At 44.3% G+C, this 21661-nt stretch overlaps 1 protein-coding gene across 15 annotated transcripts in view; it reads left to right on the forward strand.

Annotated features, from left to right (window-relative positions):
• The window catches only part of DST (dystonin), a 483110-nt gene that overhangs the window by 247470 nt on the left and 213979 nt on the right, over positions 1-21661 (forward strand). For all 15 annotated transcript variants that reach the window (XM_074991114.1, XM_074991115.1, XM_074991118.1 and 12 more), the window contains 12 exons: positions 6134-6246; positions 14304-14410; positions 15411-15530; positions 16603-16698; positions 16786-16913; positions 18256-18349; positions 18677-18831; positions 19791-20253; positions 20346-20474; positions 20683-20760; positions 20846-21007; positions 21105-21209. In XM_074991114.1, coding sequence (XP_074847215.1) covers positions 6134-6246; positions 14304-14410; positions 15411-15530; positions 16603-16698; positions 16786-16913; positions 18256-18349; positions 18677-18831; positions 19791-20253; positions 20346-20474; positions 20683-20760; positions 20846-21007; positions 21105-21209 — 1750 coding nt within the window. The remainder of the gene's footprint in view (positions 1-6133; positions 6247-14303; positions 14411-15410; positions 15531-16602; positions 16699-16785; positions 16914-18255; positions 18350-18676; positions 18832-19790; positions 20254-20345; positions 20475-20682; positions 20761-20845; positions 21008-21104; positions 21210-21661) is intronic.

Here is a 21661-nt window from a genome sequence, read left to right on the forward strand (position 1 = left end):
TTAGCAATTAAAAACCTGACAACACTCTGCTTAACTCCACTTAACTCTGAATCTCCTGCCATTTCCTGAGTTGCTACTTAGTGAAACTCACTGGGTGTGTCTACACTGGGAACTAACTTTGAAGTTATCTTCGAAGTTAGGCACTACATCGAAGTAGTCAGCAGAGAGTCTACACACATTTTCCCTTACACTCATCCCTTGTTAAACGAGTAATTTATGAACGAGTACTCACTGAAACAAGGGACATGTTTACTTACCTTTGTTCACTCTACAAGTGCACTCTCCCCACTAATATGAGCCTTAATCCCGTCCTGCGGTTCCAACCCACCATAGCCTGACCACCCCCGTTACCCCGGCCGGCCCCACAGCCTCAACCTGCTGCAGCCTAACCCTGCAACCGCAACCCATGGCAGCTTGACCCCTGGCGCTGGCCCCACGGCCCCAACCTGCAGCAGCCTTAACCCCTGTGCGGGCCTGCAGACTGGCCCCTCGGCAGCCTAACTGCCCCCCCGCCAGTCCCACGGCAGCCTGAGCCCCCTGCACCTCCGCCAGCCCTGCAGCAGCCTTACCCCTGTCCTCCGCCAGCCCTGCAGCAGCCTGACCCTTGTCCTCCGCCAGCCCTGCAGCAGCCTGACCAAGTCCTCCGCCAGCCCCACAGCAGCCTGACCCCGCTGCACCTTCGCCAGCTCCGCAGACTGGCTCCACGGCAGCCTGACTCCCCTGCCTCCCCTCCCTGCCAGCCTGGTAGACTTAACCCCGCCACAGCCTGACCACCATGCACCCAACCTTCAGCTGTCTGAAACCCCCACATACCTAACCGGCCACTAGGTTTTAACCCTCCCTCCCACTCATGGCCCCAGACTGCCTCCAGCCTTTAACCTTTTCCAACCCCCCAACCCCAGGTTCACTTATCTTTCAAAAGCAGCGCCACCTGCTGCCACTCCTTCGCTGAGCTATAGGAACCAATCGGAGACTTGTACATTTATTTTAATGAGAATTTAGTGTCCCTCTTATGAGTTTTCACCTTTGAGCACAAAGTTGGGAACCAATTGTCTTGTAGAGCGAGGGATGAGTGTACTTTGAAGTTAAATTCAGAGTAGGGAACCCAACTTCGAAGTCCTTGCTCCATTCCTGGGAATGGAGTAGTGCCCTACTTCGAAGTTTAGACACTCAACTTCAAAGTTGCTTACTTCTAAGTAAGCAACTTCAAAGTTATTTTTGTAGTGTAGACACATCCATTCGGTAATATAGCCCTTTAATACAAGATAGTAAATCTGCATCTCCTCTTCTCCTTTACTGCTGTGATTTAAATCTGAGTTTCCCAAGGATTAGATAATTGAGGTTTGCATGTGAGCTCAGTTTATACAGTGCTGTTGAACTCATTGATGCCACTGACACGTGTGAAGTGATAGATATAGAGATATATACAGTGCTTTTATTGTGCCAGTACTTGCCACTGCTGAGTACTGGCACTGGGGTACCCCCAGCTGTGGGACTGGCTGGTGGGCGGGGGGAGGGAGCGGGAGCGGGCTGCATACCAGCTCCTGTGTTTTTCACAGAAACGGCACTGCCTGCCTGCCTTCCTGTCTGTCTGTATGCATTTGCGGGATAAGAGCCTGACTTTTTTAAATTAAAGATAACAGAATTGTTGCCAGTAAAGTTGGGGTCTTAAAACAATAAAAAAGAGAATATCGTTTGTATAGTGTAATTGACTATGGGAACTAAAAATAAAGCTTTTTTCCACATTGAAATATCATGATCCCCTTTAAAGGTCCCAAAATATTGTAGCTGCTGTTTTGGCACTTGATATTTATTTACAAGGTTTATTAGATTTCAGTTTTATATAAAAACCTACATGCTGTAGGTTTCTTCATTGCTTTCACTAAAGCTACTCACAGACTATAAGGTTTAACACACACAAGTCTTCCGAGATAAAAACTTTGGTTTCCTTGCACTGTTATCAAAGTGCTGTTCTGTTATTCTTCATGGATCTATCTATTAAAATTAGTTTCTTGAGCAGATTATAGTTTCTCAGTTTCTTAATTGCTGTGATATTACAGTATCTCTCTGTTATTTTTAATACAAATTATATCTTATTTCTAAATGCTACTCTGAAATCTTTAGAAGTAGTAGGGGTTCATTTGATTAAAATGATGACTCACTCTTCAGAAGCCGAACATCTTGATTTGGGTGTGTCTCTGAGAGAGACACCTGTTTCATATGGGATGGTTCTGACTTTTTTGTGTGGTTTGTGGTGCTTGTGCATTTTTTTTCTAACGGCAAGGGCCACTCATTGCTGAAAAATCAGCCAGAAGAAAGATGATTTTATTATGTTTGAAGGCGAGGTCACAATTAGTTTTGAAGTGCATTTAATATTCTGTGATGTAGAAAACTGCTTAATACTGCTACAGAAAATTGTTATTTTATATTTACACAAACTTTTATACTGAATTCAAAACAAGGTATGTTTACAGCTAGAGCTGGGAAGACATACTCATACTTGCTCTCGTCATGGGTCTCCAGGGAATCTGTCTAGGTATCTACTCAGGGTGGCTAGCCCATCCTGCAGCTCATGCTGCTGTGCTTACGTTCCATTTTTAGCACACTAGCTTCCTATGCTTTCTTGAGCTAGGCATTAGATCCCCAGCTCCAAGTGTATATACCCTCAAAAAAGAATCTTCTTAACATGCCCAGAAAGAACTGCCATACACTAGGGTGATAGACAGGAGCTTTTTGGGAACTGAATCTTAGTAAGCTTCTGTCTGAAGAACAACAAAGTGCATAAAAAGCACAAGAGCAGTTCTCTTGAAAGGAGAAGGCAGTTGTTTATAGATTTCATAGCTCTTTTGTTCAAGAAACTGCTGGAGGACAGAAGAAGAGTCTAACTGAGAGGAGCGGGTAGGAACCCTTTTCTCCGGCCCTAAACTTCATTGCAACTTGTCCTCTTCTGAAAGAGGAGATGGTGACTCTTTCAGGATGGAGGTGCCATTTCACCTCCCATGTTTCAAAATTTCCCATTTGGACTTTTTCTCCCACACTTCAGGTAATGCCATTATTTTTGTGATTTAAAACCTGTTTTGTTCCTTCCCCAGATACCAGAGGAACTATGCTTTGCTTTTAATGGGTGAGCAAGAACAGGGCCATCTTCTGCAGTCTTCTTTTGGCTGACGAGACCCTTTACTTACATGTAAACTAGTTATTTTAAGTAGACACAGCATGTGTGGGATGTACAACCAGTTAAATAGGATAGTTTCCACTGCACATTTTTATTTTTATAAAATGAGGTTGTGAGTGGCTAAAGGATAAGGTAGTGGAGTGAGAAACGAGACCTGAGTTGTGTTGACAGTCCTCTCACCAGTTTGCTGTGTCATGCTCTTCCCTGGGCCATAAGTTTGATACTGATCTCCTCTGTAAAGCCTTTGAAATCTGTGAATAAAAAGGGCAATATCAAAGCTAGGCATTAATTTTTACTTTCATTAATAATTTTATTGTAATGGGATATGAGTATCTATGTTATGGCCAGGGTTTGGGAATAGGATTGTATGCATAAAATGTGTGGTATTTCACACACTGTTTGTTTTAAGTGTTGGGTGCAGTAGCAGCTTTTACCTGAAGTGATCAGTGAATGCTACTGCATTAGTTTTTATTAATTTTTTTAGACAGTAGAGCTTATTTTTATCATGAAGAGGCAAGGCTCTTAACACCAACTTGCCAGATCATGTTCTGTAAGTTGACAGTTGAATAGGCATTGTTTTATGTTTCATGCCAGTGTTCTCAGGAAGCATGAAATGTTTGGAGGAAACACAGAATGGAAAAAAGATTATACAGAAATTTAGGGGCTTTTTCCATTGATAGTATGTTTTGAAGTACATGTTTGTTAATCTATAATCTGAAGTAGTGTGAGTATGACATAGTGCATTCCTTTTTAAATAATTATTTATACTTTACTGTTAATTGCAGTGAAATTAAAAGATAACATAAGCAAGATACTTCTCTGTTTAAAGTCACTAGAGAGAACATATTCCATCAGGTTAACAATAGTTCAGGAGTATGATCTATTTATTAATATGTCCTCAGAAAAGCACAAGAAAAAACTTGGGCTTCTGACTGGCTGAGAGAACTTTGTTTTCTGTGACATAAGCTTGGTCTACACAGCCCCTCCCTTTCAGAAGAGGCATGCAAATGCAGCCAATCAGAAACGCAAATGAGTTGAAGATTTAAATATCTCACGCCTCATTTTCATATTCCCATGTGATTAGGCTTCCAGAAGAGCCATTCAGGAAGCCAAGGAAGCTGTGTGGACAGTCGAAAGGAAACCCCACTTTCAAAAGCACCCTTCTTGCTGAAAAAATTAGGAAGAAGGGTGCTTTTGAAAGAGGGGGGCGTTCCTTTTGAAGGAACCCCATCCACATTGCTGCTTTGGCTTCCAGAAATGGTTCTTCTGGAAGCAAAGTCATGCTGGAATATGCAAATGAGGCATGAGATATTTAAATCTGTACCTCATTTGCGTTTCCAACTGGCCATATTTGCATGCCCCTTCTGAAAGGGAGGGGCCGTGTAGACGCAGCCATGGAGACTAGCACAGTTAATATAGATTTTGGGGTGGGAGGATTGCCATACTGGAAAAATAAATGATGTATTTATAGGTTTTGAAAAAGGTAAACATTTTGAACTTTTGCCTCAATTATTCCAGTTGTAAATGTTTTCAAACTTGCGTGGTGGACTTGTATGAAAATGGCCTATTCTAGCCAGGATTGCTGTAGTAGTGTAGTTATGTCCCATCGTAGGTGCTGGGTAATGTAAGGTAGGAAGAAGAGGGGCTGGTGGTGGGGAAACAACCCTGTGTGGCAGCTGTTTAGGGTCACTTGTTCACAGCCCTGACTACCCAATGTGGTAGTATAGCCTAGTGACTAGAATGAATAAAAGGGCTCTTGCTTCCAATCGGGGAGTAGGAGCTCCATGGCGAAAGTCAATAAAGCAGCTGATTGTTCCATTCAGGGCCACAGGGCACAATAGCTGGGGTCAATGCGTGGCCCTTTCATGTAGGGCATTGTGGCCTAAAGGCCAGTGTCAATAGATTAGCCTACTTCAATGGGATTGTGTGGCTGACTGGCTAATTGGTGAAGTGGGACACTGGGTACATGTGACTCCTCAGGTAGAGGGACTTGGGCCCTCCCTGTTCCTCCGAGTTCCAGCCTGGAGTTCTGCTGGTAGTGAGCGTGCTCGCCACTGAGTCAGTGAGGATCCTTTTGAAACACACTGACTGGTTCCCAGTTTCACTCCTGGACAAGAATCTGAGTTCACTGGGCTGCTTCCTACCCTTTCTCCCTCAGTGTTGCTCCATGGTTCTCTCAGGGCCTCGAGTGGCATAGCTGCTGCTGGTGTCATCTCTTCTCTGGGCTCATCAGACAATTTGGAGTCCCTCTAGTATTCCGCATGCTGTGGCTGTGTAGTTAGAACTTGTAGCAGTTCCCTGGAGAGGATCCTGCAGTCTACGTCCTCCCTTTCAGGAACCCGAACAGACTGAGTTGGGCTATTTCTTTTTATACTCTGCCTTCAGGCTGAGCATGCCCAGCAGAGTTGGAGGGGCGGAGCTGCCTCGGTCTGCAAAGCAGAATTAACCCTTTTGGGGAAGGTGTGGGGTAGGTATACCCCATTATGGTAGCATTTTGCCTTTTCCCCCTTAGGAATACAGATAAGAAAACTGAGGGATGGAAATGGTCCTAAAAGGTGACACTCACATCACCTACTTTACGGAGTCTGAGTGTGAGCAATATAAATGTTTTCATATTTTGAAAAACATTAGTGGGTAATTCCATTTTTAGCATTAAGATTCTCCTCCTGCCATCACCACCAGCATCTTGTAGGAAGCCATTCAACTGCATTTCATCTGATAGAACTATGACAAAGACATGGTTTCTGCTTTTCATTTATTTCTCTCCATTTGTGGTGGTTTTTGTTTTGGTTTAGATCTGGGCATGGTTTCTTTGTAGTCATTATTACTTGCTCTTAAAACATTCCTTGAAAATAATAGCACTTGTAGGGTTTTTTTAAAGTACTCCACAGTTGTGTTACAACAATTATGTATTCAAATGGTTAAATTACTTATGTAATTGCTGTTTTTGTTTTGCAGGCCGGACCTGATAGACATGAATACTGTTGCTGTTCAAAGCAACCTTGCAAATTTAGAACATGCTTTTTATGTAGCAGAAAAACTTGGTGTCACCAGACTTCTGGATCCAGAAGGTGAGTAGATTCTTAGATTTTTTCTGCAAAACAAGTAGGCATCTCTGAAATGCTTCCTGTTCCACATATAGGGATGATTAGGCAGAACTGGAGGGTCTCTGTGTGTGGGATGGTTCTCAGAGAAGAGATTTAGGTTGATTAGGAACTGGGGAACCTTTTGGAGAAGGAGGAGCCCACAGAAAGGATGGGTTCCACCTAATGTATAGCAGGTTCCGTCTAACCCATAACAGAACAAAACTGCTGGCATGTAAAATAAATAAATCTTGTAGGGGAGTTTTGAAACTAGGTGCTGGGGGGAAAGCCAACATGTGCAGAGGAGGACGTAGTTCAGACAGAGAGACCAGTTAGGAGAATATTTATTAATGGGGATTCTTCTTTGAGTGGTCCCCGTGGGTGCTCCACAATAGGTGTCGGGCTCGCCTGGTGCTGCAGATCGGAAATCTTCCAGCAGTTTCTCCTGGATCGCGCATGCGCCGATGCGCGCCACCCCCCTGCACTCCCCCGGCCGTGTGTGCGATCCGGTCCCCGCCAGTTCCTTCTCAGCCGCCATCGGCTGCGGACGGAATCCGCTCAGGCTAAGGCCAGAGTCAGATTACTTAGTGGTTTTTTCCCACGTGTAATTTGTTGTTTCGATTATTAAACAAAAAAAAAAAAAGAGAGAGAAAGCAAAGACAAGGAATATCAAAAAAAAAAAAAAAAAAGTAAAAAGAGAGGAGCGGAGAAGAGAAGAGCAGACGTGAGGGCCATTTAGGCCACCTACTGCCCCGCAGGCCGGTGATCACTATTTGGGGTGGAAAGGCACAAATTAAGTGTTAAGTACCCTATTAACAATACAGGACTCACTGCAATGGCCTCTTCAGGCTTAAAAAAGCGGGAGTCATGCTGTGAAGCTATGCCGGCCTCCGTGGGGCATAGCGAAGGCATCCGACAACTGGGGGAATTACAGCTTACCCAGACGCATTCTCACTGTGCTAAGCTCACAGCCAGGGCCAGGAAGGACAGAGCGATGAGGCGTAAAATGCTCTTGTTGATAAGGCTCTCCAGCCGGACTTGCCGGAGAAGCCTCACCCAGAAGGGCCCTCTGGGTTGCATAAGAGGAGGGCAGCTTTTCTCTCTCACCCCCTCAGTGCAGAAACAAAGGAAACTCTCCCTGGCTTGATCCTTGCTGTGCGTTTGCAGCGAGCAGAACGAGCGGAGCACACAGCCACCAGCCGCATACTCAGGCAAGCGGCAGCGCACCAGCGCACGTGGCAGAGGCTGAGCCTCCGATTATTCAACAGCCGGCACGCGCGGTGCCCAGAGTGTGAGCCAGGCAAGCGCCGGAACCGGCGGCACCGCCACAGGCGGCACAGACCCCCGTGGCACCAGCGGTGCAGGGCTGCCAGGCACGGAGCCTGCAGGCACCGGAGGGGGATACCCGCGCGGCACCGCAGCTGACGGTGCTGAGCGCGGCGCTGACAGCGGGGCCGAGATGCCCGGCACGGAAGGGGGTGGTGCTGGCCCCACAGCGGAGGGGCAAGGCAACATCAAAAACCCGGCATGGCAGTCCATCTCTGGACAGGGCTGCACTGCTGTTATCACCAAGCCCTCACCCTGTGATACACATGCCGCACGGAAGGCCTGTGTCTCCACCAGCCCATCCGAAAAAAAAAACAAACAAACAAAAAAAAACCTCCTTTTCCGTTCCTCCAACCAATGTCACCATGGCTTGGGCCACCTTCACCATTTCTGGGATGGATCCCCTGGCGTACTATCACAAGCCAATTTCGCCTCTTATCAGTGTTGTCGCGGAGGTCTCGCTCTCCCAGACATCAGGGGTACACACCCCGTGAGTGGTCTTGGTCTCCATCCCTGGACCCTTGCCCGTGCTGCCATGGTCGTCCTTATCAGGCTGGACACAGACAAACCACAGGCCTACACCCAGGGGCAGGTCCCCCCCCCGGCCGCTCAGTACCCCCGTGGGCACTCCCGATCGGGGACGGAAACACAGTTGTCTCAAGGGGAGTTAATTTTAGAACCCCGAGACTTTTCTTCACGATCCTCTGGCGAGCAAGTGTATCATCGACCGCAGGAACCCGAGGGTTCGAGGGAGGTTTACCTTAGGGGTTCCTCCTCATCCTCCCCAGATGAGGCCATGGCCCCCGGGGACATCTCTTCCCCGGATGACTTTAAACAGTTTCAGGAGCTGTTTAGAAGGGTGGCTTTCACGCAAGACATTCAAACGGCAGAGGTGCAGGAGAAACATCACAAACTCCTGAAAAATTTGAGACCCCCGGCTTCATCCAAAATTGCTATTCCGCTGGACGAAGCCATTCTGGAGTCAGCCGCTACTACATGGCAGACTCCGGCCTCTGTTCTGCCTACGAACAAGAGAGCGGATAAGAAATACTTCGCCCCGGCAAAGGGCATGGAGTTCCTCTTCAGTCACCCACAACCAAATTCTTTGGTGGTCGGGTCGTCCCAGCAGAGGTCAAAGGCTTCTCAGTACAAATCGGGGGATCGGACAAAGATGCTAAAAAGCTAGAGCTGTTTGGCAGGAAGGTATATTCCTCTCCTATCCTACTATTGAGAATGGCAAATTATGGGCACACCTAGCAAACCATAATTTTGATAATTACTCTGGGCTTACTCCCCTCATGGATTCACTTCCGGAACATAAAAAGCCGGTGTTAAAGGCGATGATTCAAGAGGGCTACGCAGCATCGCGGATGGGAATCCAGATCGCCCTGGATGTGGCGGACACGGCAGCACGTTCAAGGGCTACAGCAGTGGTCATGTGTAGAGAATCCTGGCCCCAGACGTCGGGTATCTCAAGGGACCTACAGGCGAAGATCATGGACCTTCCCTTTGATACACAAGAGCTGTTTGCAGACTCAACCGACTCGGTCCCTCACCCCAGTAAGGACTCGAGAGCTACACTTAGAACCTCGGGCATTTATACTCCCCCATACAGGCGGGAAAACTTTTACCCTGAGCAAAGATGCTACGCTTACAGCCACAGCGTGCTCAATATCAATGGGGCTATGACCAAGGGCGCTATCAATAACGGCAACAGTACAGAACTCCTAGGCGACGTTCTTAACAAAGCCGTACGCCCTCGGGTCAGGCCTAAAGGCAACAAGTTTGATGGATAGGTCGGGGGCGGCACTATCAATACCCTCGCTCAATGCTACTCTCATTTCATGTTCCATCATTGCCTCAGACCGTTCCACTCCCAATGGCAAAAGATCACCACAGACGTATGGGTGCTGGAGGTCATAGCCACGGGTTACACGATGCCCTCCCAGTCGCTTCCACTGATGAAGCCTCCCACCAGGCCTCACCTCAGGGACGCTGCCATGAGGTGAGGCTCAAGCAGAAGGTGACTCGCCTTATGTTCATAAGGGCGGTGGAAAGAGTGCCGGAATAATTCCAGGGGAAGGTTTTTATTCACCCTACTTCCTACCAGAGAACAAAACAGGACACTGGAGGCCATCTTAGATCTTTGGGGCCTCAACAGTTACTTGCGTAAGTAACAGTTTTGGATGATCACAGTTGCCTTGATACTCACGGCACTGGATGATGGAGACTGGGTTGCAGCACTCGACTTACGAGATGCTTACTTTCGTATAACAATCCACCCGGCACACAGACGCTTCCTCCGCTTCACGGTCGGCCAGGAGCTCTTCCAGCACAGGGTTCTTCCATTTGGCCTCTCCTCGGCCCCCAGAGTCTTTACCAAAACCCTGGCAGTGGTATCAACCTACCTGCACAGACAGGGGGTGTTTATTTTTCCCAGATCTGGGCGACTGCCTGCTAAAAGGGACCTCGAAGGCAGAGGTCTCACGCATGATACGCGTCACAGCAGACACGTTTCTTCGCTGGGCCTAGTCATCAACCTCACAAAGTCAAAGTCCAAACCCACACAACATATAGAGTTCATAGGGGCACGCATAAACTCTATCACAGCAAGGGTGTACCTACCCGATGCCCACTTCCGCGCAATCAGTTCGCTGGTGCAAGTCATCACATACAGCCCTACGGTGCCAGTCTTAACGTGCCTACAGCTGCTGGGCCATACGACGGCAGCGATGTTTGTGGTACAGAATGCCAGGTTGCACATGTCAAGCCTGTAGCATTGGCTGGTGGGCGTTTACATACCGGCATCCCACACTGTCCACAGGGTGGTGTCGCCCACAACAGAGGTGCGCAGATCCCTGGCGTGGTGGGAAAACCCCGAGAATCTGCTAGTGGGGGTGCCTTTTCACCAACCACAAATTTCTGTTTTTTCCTTACTACCGATGCCTCCCACATAGGATGGGGAGCGCACATCGGTGACAAGGTAACACAAGGGCTATGGTCCCCTGCGGAACAGACACTGCACATAACCATGCCGGAGCTCAGAGCAGTGTTCTACGCCTGCAAACATTTTCCACATAACCTACGTGGCAAAGTAGTCGGGATTCAATACCAACAATACCTCCACTATGTTTTACATTAATCGACAAGAGGAGCACGATCCCGTGCCCTATGTGCGGAAGCAGTCCAATTGTAGAATTGGTGCATCGCCAACAACATAACGTTGAAAGCCTCGTACTTGCTGGGCGCTCACACCGTGAAAGCAGATCAGCTGAGCAGGCGCTTTGCAATCACGCACGAATGGGAGATCCGCTCCGATCTGCTACGGTGCATTTTTCGTACATGGGGGTTTCCCCAGATCGATCGGTTTGCCACAAGGTCTTGCACAAAGCCAGAAAGGAGAGAGCTCGCATGATACTCATAGTCCCGCTTGGGATCGGCAGCAATGGCTTCCCTTGCTTTTGCGCATGTCGGACCGCCCACCGCTCCCTCTACCGGTGGCACCGGACTTACTCACGCAGGCTCAGGGGTCCTCAGTGCACCCGCACCCTCAGGGTCTGCGCCTGCAAGCATGGCTAATCCATGGCTCAGCTCATTAAAGAGCATGTGTACGGAGGGAGTACAACAAGTCCTGGAATGTAGCCGAAGGACCTCCACCAGGAGGACTTACAAGCAGAAATGGAATCGATTCACACCCTGGTGTTCCGCCAAGCAGTTAGCTCCCCTTGACGTTCCTATACCTGTAGTACTAGAATACTTATTGGACCTCAAGAGAGGCGGGTTTTTTCTATCCTTGCTAAAGGTCCACCTCGCCGCTATATCAGCCTTTCGGCATACAGAGGAAGGGCCCACGGTATTCACCCATCCTATTGTTACCAGGTTCTAGAAGGGGCTGGTAAACCTGTACCCTCCTCGGAAACTGCTTCCACCATCGTGGAATTTGGACTTGGTGCTCAGCACACTATCGGGTCCACCTTTTGAACCATTAGCCACAGTTCCCATATGTCTCCTTATGATAAAACAAAACAAAACAAAACAAAACAAACAAAACAAAAAAAAAAACAACCTTCCTCCTTGCTACTACATCAGCCCGCAGGGTGAGTGAGCTCGCGGCAGTGATGGCAACGCCTCACTGCACAGTATTCTCAAAGGGGGCAGTAACCTTAAGGCTGCACCCAGCCTTTGTTCCAAAAGTCTCTTCGGAGTCCAATCTTAACGAGCCAATGGTTTTACCCTTGTTTTACCCGAAGCCTCACAGCTCTGGCACGGAGGCACTGCCTGCGTCTCCTGGATGTGAGGAGGGCGTTGGCCTTCTACATAGACAGAACTAAGTCCTTCTGGAACACAGACAGGCTCCTAGTCTCTCTCTCTCCCAGGTCAAAAGGAGAAGGTCTCTCTTCACACAGAATCTCAAAGCACATTGTGTCCTGTATAAAAATGTGTTACGAGCTTCAAACTGCTCCTTTGCTGGCCCCGCCCAGGGCTCACTCCACCAGGGCGGTGGCGGCGTCAACAGCCTTCTTCAAGGGCATTGCGTTAAAAGACATCTGTAGAGCAGCGACCTGGTCTTCCTATGACACCTTCACCGAGCATTATGCCCTGCCTCGGGTATTCGAAGAGGATACCCATCTGTTGACAGCAGTCCTCTCGGGGCCAAGCTGCACATCAACTGATTACCCACCTCCTTACTTGGGTTACTGCTGGGTAGTCACCTATTGTGGAGCACCCACGGGGACCACTCGAAGAAGAAAGAGAAGTTACTCACCTGTAGTAACGATGGTTCTTCGAGATATGTCCCCGTGGGTGCTCCACCACCCGCCCATCCTCCCCGCTTCGGATCTCTGTCTAGTGTTTTTCAGGAGCATCCGAGGCGGTTGGTCAAGGAACTGGCGGGGACCGGATCGCGCACACGGCCTGGGGCGCGCAGGGGGTGGCGCGCACTGGCACATGCGCGATCCAGGAGAAACTGCTGGAAGATTTCCAATCTGCGGCGCCAGGCGAGCCCGACACCTATTGTGGAGCACCCACGGGGACACATCTCGAAGAACCATCGTTACTACAGGTGAGTAACTTCTCTTTCTCTATATTCCAGTGGAAAAAAGAGGAGGACAGCAATTGATAAGGTATAGGTAAGAGCTGAAGAGAAACAATCAAACAAAAGAGCCCCATTACATCATATGAAGATGGGCAACTAAGTACTGACAGATTTTCTTCAGTGCTTGTATATGAATGGAAGAAGTCTCATAGAGCTGGACGGGACCTGGAGAGGTCATAGAATCCAATCTCGTGCACTCACAGCAAGACCTATCACCATCCCTGCTAGATTTTTTTTTTTGATTAATTTAACCTGCCCCAGATCCTTGAAAGGCCCCATCAAGGACTGAGTTCACAACCCTGGATTTACAAGGCCAGTGCTCTAACCACTGAGCTATTGTGCATTTTTTAAATTCTAAAATGAGTGCACTTGAGTGCCCATTAATAAATAGCAGCAACGAAGGGTCCTGTGGCACCTTATAGACTAACAGAAAAGTTTAGAGCATGAGCTTTCGTGAGTTAACTCACTTCTTCAGATGCTTAACTTCTTCAGTTAACTCACGAAAGCTCATGCTCTAAACTTTTCTGTTAGTCTATAAGGTGCCACAGGACCCTTCGTTGCTGCTACAGATCCAGACTAACACGGCTACCCCTCCGATACATTAATAAATAAGGGTATTAATATAATAGGCATCACAGAAACTTGGGTAGAATGATGATAGTGTGATGTGGTAAATACCAGACTACAAAATGTACAGCAGTGAAAGAAAGAGTAGGTTGTACGAGTTGGTGAATGGCTCTACATGTGAAAGAAAAAACAGAGTCAAATGTAGTAAAAAATCTTTCACAAGTGCAAGAGTATCACAGAATCTCTGTGGACAGAAATTTCAAGCGAGAATAATAAGAATGTAACAGTAAGGTGTGTCTGCACAGGCACAAATCTTCGAAATAGCCATGCTAATGGACATTTCAAAGATTAATAATGAGGTGCTGAATTGAATATTCAGCAGCTCATTTAGCATTAGGACGCTTCCGACCACGATGCTTTGAAAGCGCTGCTTTCAAAAGCGCATGGCTCGGCGAGGCTACCTGGGGGTCCTTTTCAAAAGGGCCTGAACCTTTCGAAATCCCCTTATTCCAATCAGTGAGCTGGATAAGGGGATTTCAAAAGGTGCAGGTCCTTTCAAAAAGGACCTCTGTGTAGCCGCACCAAGCCGTACACTTTCAAAAACAGCGACCGGAAGCATCCTAATGCTAATGAGGCGCTCAATATTCAATTCAGCGCCTCATTAGTAATCTTCGAAATATGGCTGTTTTGAAGATTTGTGCCCATGTAGACACAGCCTAAGAGTATAATGCTAGCCACATGCCCAGGACAGTAATAGTGACTGTGAAATGATCAGGGAGATTAGAGATGGTACAAAATCAGAAAAATTAATAATGGGAGATTTCACTTGTCCCCATATTGGCTGTTTATAGGATGGGATGCCAAGATAAAATTTCTAGACATCATGAATGAATACTTCTCATAGACACGGTTGGAGGACAGGGTACTGGGCTAGATTGAATGGTGGTCTGATTCACCTGGCCATTCTGTAAATCTTATATTAAAATGTAATCTCACCATATATAGGCTGTAGAGTATTTGTGAACATTTGTCACTGCAGAATCTGTTCTTTTTCTAGATGTTGATGTCTCTTCGCCTGATGAGAAGTCAGTCATAACTTATGTGTCATCACTTTATGATGCATTTCCCAAAGTACCAGAAGGCGGTGAAGGCATCAGTGCAAATGTAAGTAAGCGTGGAAACACTATGAAGCATGTCAGCTTTATTGATATGCCTTGATTTTATAATGTCTCAACTCAGTAAAGCAGTTAGCTAGTCTACACAGGCTGGTATAATAACAATAATAAAATAGTACAGGTTGAACCTCTCTCATCCAGCATCCTTGGGACCCGACCAGTGCCGCATGAAAGAATTTGCCGGACAACGGGAGGTCAGTGTCTTCTAGCCCGTTACCAAGACTTCCACTGCTTACTAGGCTCTTAGAAGACATTTAGGGGTAAATTTACAGCTAAATAATAGCACAGACCACTGAGAGCCAGGACTGGTGGCTGTAAGCAAACTTCATGGGACCACGGGAAACTCGGCCACACCCATGATAAGTGCTTGGCCGGCTAACTAAAATCATGCTGGGTTACACATTGCCAGATGAGAGAGATCCAGATTAAAGAGGTTCAACCTGTACTAATAAATAACGGTTGAAAACTTTGCTCGGTGGTTTCATGATCTAAATGGAAGCTCCATATGATTTAAATGACTAAACAAATATTTAATATGTAATAATACTTCACATTCTTTAGAGCTAAAGACATTGAAGCGGAGAGCTTGACTAAGATGATAATTTGCCTAAAGCCACAGAAGGAGTCACAGAATCAATTGACTCCCAGTTTTGTGGTCAGATGACTAGGTTATACCTTTCTTCTTGTGATTTCTTTTGAATGGCATTAGAACGTGGAACCTTCCATGTTAACCATTAGAAATATTCAAGGCCAAATCCTACTGGCCTCACTTATGCAAGTTTCCCACCTGATTTCTTGGGGATTTTTTATGGGAGTATGACCAAAAAACCATCATATTATGAATGCCATTTTGGAATTACCAAGATTAGGGATTTAGTTTCCTTTATGCATATGAAGAACTGTATTTGTTTTGAGTCGAGGCTACAAAAAGAATAATAAAAAATGAAGTTCTTGCTTTCTGAGATACTTACTATGATGTGCTTTTCTAGGATGTTGAAGTCAAATGGGTTGAATATCAAAATATGGTGAACTACCTCATCCAGTGGATCAGGCACCATGTCACAATAATGTCTGAAAGAACATTTCCAAACAATCCTGTAGAGCTGAAGGTGAGACACAGCATCATACGTGTGCTGTATTTTTCCTCCTTGTCTGAAGGACAGTTGAAAAATACAGATTCTTGTTTCATACAATGAAATCAAAGAGCAGATTGATAATAATTAGCAGTCTTCAACTTCCTGAAGGGGACCTCTAAAGAGGAGGATGAGAAACTGTTCTCAGTGGTGTCAGATGGCAGAACAAGGAATAATGATCTGAAGCTAAAGAAGGAGAGGTGTAGGTTAGATATTAGGGAAAACTATTATAGCAGGAGGGTCGTGAAAAATTGGAATGCGTTGCCTAGAGAGGTGGTGGATTCTCCATCCCTAGAGGTTTTGAAATCCCGGCTTGACAAGGTCATGGCTGGGATGATTTAGTGGGGGTTGATCCTGCTTGAAGCAGGGATCTGGACTAAATGACCTTCTGAGGTCCTTTCCAGCCCTATGATTCTGTGATTCTGTAATATAGGCTTTCATTATTTTTTAAATTGAAGGTGAGCCTTAATGTTATAGAGTTTCTGAGATCCTGTGTTCCCAAAGTTAAGTGTGGGAGGGAATGATATGGCAATATGCAAATAAATCACAGGTCTCCTAATGTTTATTTTATTAAAGATGAAATCTATTAGGGTTGGAAGTATGATATATACAATATGTAAGTGGTCAGAGTCTCTGAGCTACTGAGGTTCCTTTATGCTCCTTAAGCAAATGGGACGCCCAGATGCGTGAAGTTGTTTGTAAATTTTGTCATACGCCCACCACGCCCCACACACAGATATTAGGTTGGAGAAGCAGGAACAATTCTTTTCATGTGTGCGTGCAGTGGCCAAGTTGAAACCCATTGAAAATCCTTCCCTTTTGATTATCGTTCCTCCCCCTTCCACCCTTCTCCAACTACAAGAAATGTTTTGCTACTATCTTAACTTGCACAGGCAGATTTTTCACTGGTGGAAAAGAAGTTTTAAGAAAGTCTTTAATAGAACAATGTAAGAGCATAAACCTGTTATACATAATGGAATGTGGTGAGGAAGTAGTAAAATATTCTCATTTAGGAAATAGATGGTAATATGTATATATGTTTCTCCAGGCACTTTATAACCAATACTTGCAGTTTAAGGAAACAGAAATTCCACCAAAGGAGATAGATAAATCCAAAATTAAACGGTTTTATAAACTGCTGGAGGTAAGCTGTACTTTTTGTATTTTATTGTGTTCACTGTACTGTATGTCTCTTTTTTATGTGTTAAGACACCATTATTTGTTTTTGAAGGTCTGGATAGAATTTGGACGCATCAAACTCCCTCAAGGCTACCATCCGAATGATATTGAAAAAGAGTGGGGAAAACTTATTATTGCCATGCTGGAAAGGGAGAAAACCCTTCGACCTGAAGTAGAGCGGTATGCTAGTGAATGTTTGACAGGCCTGGTTTATTTCCTTTCTGCTTCTTTGCCTTACACTGGGAACTGTCAATGTCTTTTTCCATGTTAAAATCTACAGTATTATTTTAGCTTGAAGAATTCTTACAGATTTTTTTGAAACCTGTAGATATTTTTCTGATTTATAGTTTCATGTGGTAATAAGTTGGGAGGTCTCAGCCTGCCTGGAATGAACAGTAGCTGTGTGTCAATCAATATACTGATTTTTAATGAAATTCTCCCATGTTCAGAAGGTCACTATAAGGTCTGTGCACCACTTAAATTCCTTTTAAACCCTATTCTGAGGGCTTAAGGAGAATTTAACTACAGCGCTGGCTTTTTGCCGACGGTTTAAATTTCAGCCCATGTACACAAGCATATTACAAGCCCTATTCTTTTGGTCGTTAAAACTCTGTTGCACTACAGAAATGGCCATTTCGAAGTTTGGGGCTAGTGTAGACACGGCCGTTGTCTGGCTAGCAGAATAATGGTAGTGGTTTGGACAGTGTACAAGGATATAGAGTTTACCAATTCTGGTCCTAAGGTGTACTCTGTTTTTATGCTGGCATAAGGGGAGCTCACAGCAGCATAAACCTAGAATTACACAATGGTGGCTCAAGATCTCTTTGTTTCTTTTAATGTTACTTTTAGTTCAAATTTTGCACAGCTTTGTACTGAGCTTATCATACAGGTTTGGTCATTTAGCTTGTTGGAATTGGTTAACACGTACATTAAAGTATTTGGCTCCTGTGTCTCCCAGTGACGCCCAAGTCATTATGTTTAGTCCATACTTGTTTTTGATGCAAGATAGGGAAGCCAAACTCAAACTAGCAGTCATAGCCCTAGGCAAAATCCTTTGAAAAGCTTTCAGAGTACTACTTGTTGGGTGTTTGAATGTGCATGTTGAAGCCTATTTAAAGAAGGAATGCTGGGCGTTTCGAAAGCCAGTCGAGAGATTTCATCCCTGGAAGCTGTACCTTTTGCAGGAGTTTTTATCTTTCCTGTTTTCCAATACATGTAGATAGCCGAAGGATCAGGGCTCCTACAGTAAAATGAAGAGCAGTAGTTATGGCTATCAAAGTAGTGATTCTTTGTTTAGCAGCAGTACTGGCACTCAAACCAGCATTGACTCCAATGAGAATTTTCTTTCTGTGAATTGTGGCCCAACACAGATCAATTCTTGCATAAGCTTTGGCAGTGGCACTTTAGCGGATTCTAGGTACATCAGCATAAATACTGATGTATGCTGCAAAACATTTTTCTTTTACATTGCAACATGGACAGTAAATAACATTCTGTAAATTCTATCTGTGGTGTGTTTTAGGTTGGAAATGTTGCAGCAAATTGCAAACAGAGTTCAGCGGGACAGCCTGAGCTGTGAAGACAAACTGATACTTGCTCGGAATGCTCTGCAGTCTGTAAGTCAAACATGAATTCTCTTTTTGGGTGTGTTTGTGAACTTTGTTTGTACTGAAATCTTTACAGGTTTTTAAATCTTAGTTTCAGAACTTTTGATTGATTATTTTAATAATGGATATTTTCACCTTTTCTGCATTTTTTTTCTTTCATGAACATTTCTGGATGAGAATACTATACGTTAGCAGTAATTATCTGAAATTATGCAAAAATCATTGTAAAAGGAAACAAAAGTAAAAATAACTTACCATCAATTTGAAATCTCTGCAAAGCACTTCTCTTTCTAACTGTAGGATTTAATTGCTGATGTTTATCATTCTGAAACACAGGATGCTAAGCGATTAGAATCAGGGCTGCAGTTCCAGAACGAAGCAGAAATAGCTGGCTATTTACTTGAATGTGAGAATCTTCTGCGCCAACAAGTAATCGATGTCCAAATTCTTATTGATGGAAAATATTATCAGGCAGATCAACTGGTGCAGAGGTATTTTATACTTTTATTTAAGTGCGTAAATACACATTGCATATTGTAGCCTGAAAGTGTTAAACCTCGATTCCTGTGATTAGGCTAAATCCATAGTTGGCAGTCCGCAACTGGATGTTCAGCAGTGTTGAGTGCCCACTAATCTTCTTGAACTCAGAGGGAGCTGAGTGTGTTCAACACTTCTGGAAATCAGGTCACTTACATGGGTTTCCTTATGCACGTTAAACTATATTAGACACCCAAGTTTGAATGTTACGGACTTCTTATTGTGTTTAAAATGTTTACCCTTAAAATTCACCAATTTTGTTTTAGATAGGTAGAAATAGGGTTTGCATCATGGCATACCCTTAAAGGTAGTAAGCAGGCTAATGTCACTTCACAAAAAGCAGTTTGTACAACTTACCAAGAACCTACACTGCAGTAATGGGAGTGTGTTTTCACGGAAAAGCCATGTGTCCCCAACTGGTGACAGACTTGAGGATGAATCTGGTGTGAGTGAGCACACAACAGCTACTTCGGCAGTGAGCTATAAACAGCTAATTAATCTACTTTGGCATGTGTTTTCCTGTTTTGTAACTGCAAGAGTTCTCTTTTGCTGGTTGTGTCTGGTGTTGAATTTGGTACCCGCTACACTCCACATTATGTTGACTTTCTGGGTTATTGCGTGAGTGCACACGTGGTGATACAATACATATAAATCACTTTTTACTAGATAATATAAATGTACTTATAGGGAAACCTTAGATAGGAACTAATGTAGTAGTAAGTAAAATCTATAGTAAGTTACAGCACTTAAGTAGTAAGAGTGTAAATTTATGTGTAAGTAGAATATTTTAAAAATACAAAATAGCTTTTATTTATATTGCTATAATTTGGTTTTACTGTTTCAAAAAATACTTTTGCTAACTTTCAGTGAGGTGACTTGTTTTTTTTCTTTAGTAAATATGATTTCCTTATAGGGTTGCAAAAGTTCGTGATGATCTTATGGCCTTACGGACAGAATGTTCTTCAATATTCAGCAAGGGACGCTCACTGACAACAGAACAGACAAAGCTGATGATTTCAGGAATAACACAAAGCTTAAACTCAGGATTTGCACCAAACTTAAACCCTGATTTAAACTCTGGAATGACCCAGAATTTAACACCTAGTTTGACTTCTTCCAGTCTGACATCAGGCCTCTCATCAGGTCTTACTTCAAGACTGACTCCAGCAATAACACCAGCTTATACACCTGGTTTTCCACCACGGGTAATTCAAACCTATGTACCAGGTGTTGACACCAATGCACTACAAACACTCAAGCTGATGCAAATCCGAAAACCTCTTATGAAATCAGCTTTTGTTGATCAAAATTTAACAGAAGAAGAAGTCAACATGAAATTTGTCCAGGACCTCTTGAACTGGGTAGACGAAATGCAGGTAATGGCTTTGTGCAAACAGCTCTAAATCTCTTTTAGTCATTCCTTTTATTATCTGGGGGGCTTTTGTTTATTTTGTGCTTCGTTTAAAAGGTGCAACTCGATCGAACAGAATGGGGTTCAGATCTGCCAAGCGTTGAAAGCCATTTAGAAAATCATAAAAATGTCCACAGAGCCATTGAAGAATTTGAATCAAGCCTTAAAGAAGCTAAAATCAGTGAGGTACAGCACCATACTTCTCATTTCCTGAGGTTATTTTTTCATTGTGTTACTCATGAAGTAATTAATTGCTACACAACTGCACTTGGATTTCAGAACCTTTTTCGGTTTTATGTATGATTACCGGATTTAGCACTATGAAAATTAATTGAGAAAACTATTAACGTGGCTAATCTTTTTGTTGTCCTTTCCCCCTATCAACTTTACACAGATCCAAATGACTGCCCCTCTTAAACTCAGTTATGCAGAAAAATTGCACAAACTGGAGAGTCAGTATGCAAAACTCTTGGTAAGATCAATTATATCTCTTCAATGGTCAACTTTTAAATGTGTGTTGCTTTGGTAATGGTGGGGTTTTACATTTTTTTTTTCAGCATACATCAAGAAATCAGGAAAGGCACCTTGATACCTTGCACAATTTTGTGTCCCGCGCCACTGGAGAGCTTATATGGCTGAATGAGAAAGAGGAGGAGGAGGTTTCATATGACTGGAGTGAAAGAAACTCCAATATATCAAGGAAAAAGGAGTACCATGCTGTAAGCTTTGCTAATGTAATTCAAAGTGAAATAATTGTTCCTTTTAATAATTTATCAAGTTTCTAAAATATCTAAATTTTTTTATTTGGAAAAAAAGGATTTAATGAGAGAACTTGATCAAAAAGAAGAAGTTATTAAATCAGTTCAGGAAATAGCAGAGCAGCTACTCCTTGAAAATCACCCTGCAAGGCTAACTATTGAGGTGAGTTGAGAACGGTCACATGTCAAACAGAAAACAATGTGACGATATAAGCCTTAAAGACTTTTGGGTGATGAGATATTCCTTAATAAATTCAGACAATAAGAGATTTTTCTCTTCTATGTCCTCCTGTGGTTCTGTGCCTCACTTACAATAAAATATTAAATATGGGTACTTAGTTTTTTCCTTTGGGCTCGTTTATACTGCTGCTTAAGTAAATGTGACTTGCATCATTTGGGGTATGAAAATGGCACACCCAAGCCATGTAAGTTATGTTGACTTAAAGTATCATCCACACTGTGGTGGTGGAAAAGCACTCTCCTTCTGGTATATTACCTCTTCACCAGATGCATTATAGTGGCACAGCTGCGTCAGTGTATTTGTGCTGCTGTAGCACTATAATGTGGACTAACCCTTAGTCAAAACTCCTATTGAAGCCTAAGAAGGGTTAAGGA

The sequence above is a fragment of the Carettochelys insculpta genome, chromosome 3 (genome assembly GCF_033958435.1).
Source record: "Carettochelys insculpta isolate YL-2023 chromosome 3, ASM3395843v1, whole genome shotgun sequence".
Classification (NCBI taxonomy): domain Eukaryota; kingdom Metazoa; phylum Chordata; order Testudines; family Carettochelyidae; genus Carettochelys; species Carettochelys insculpta.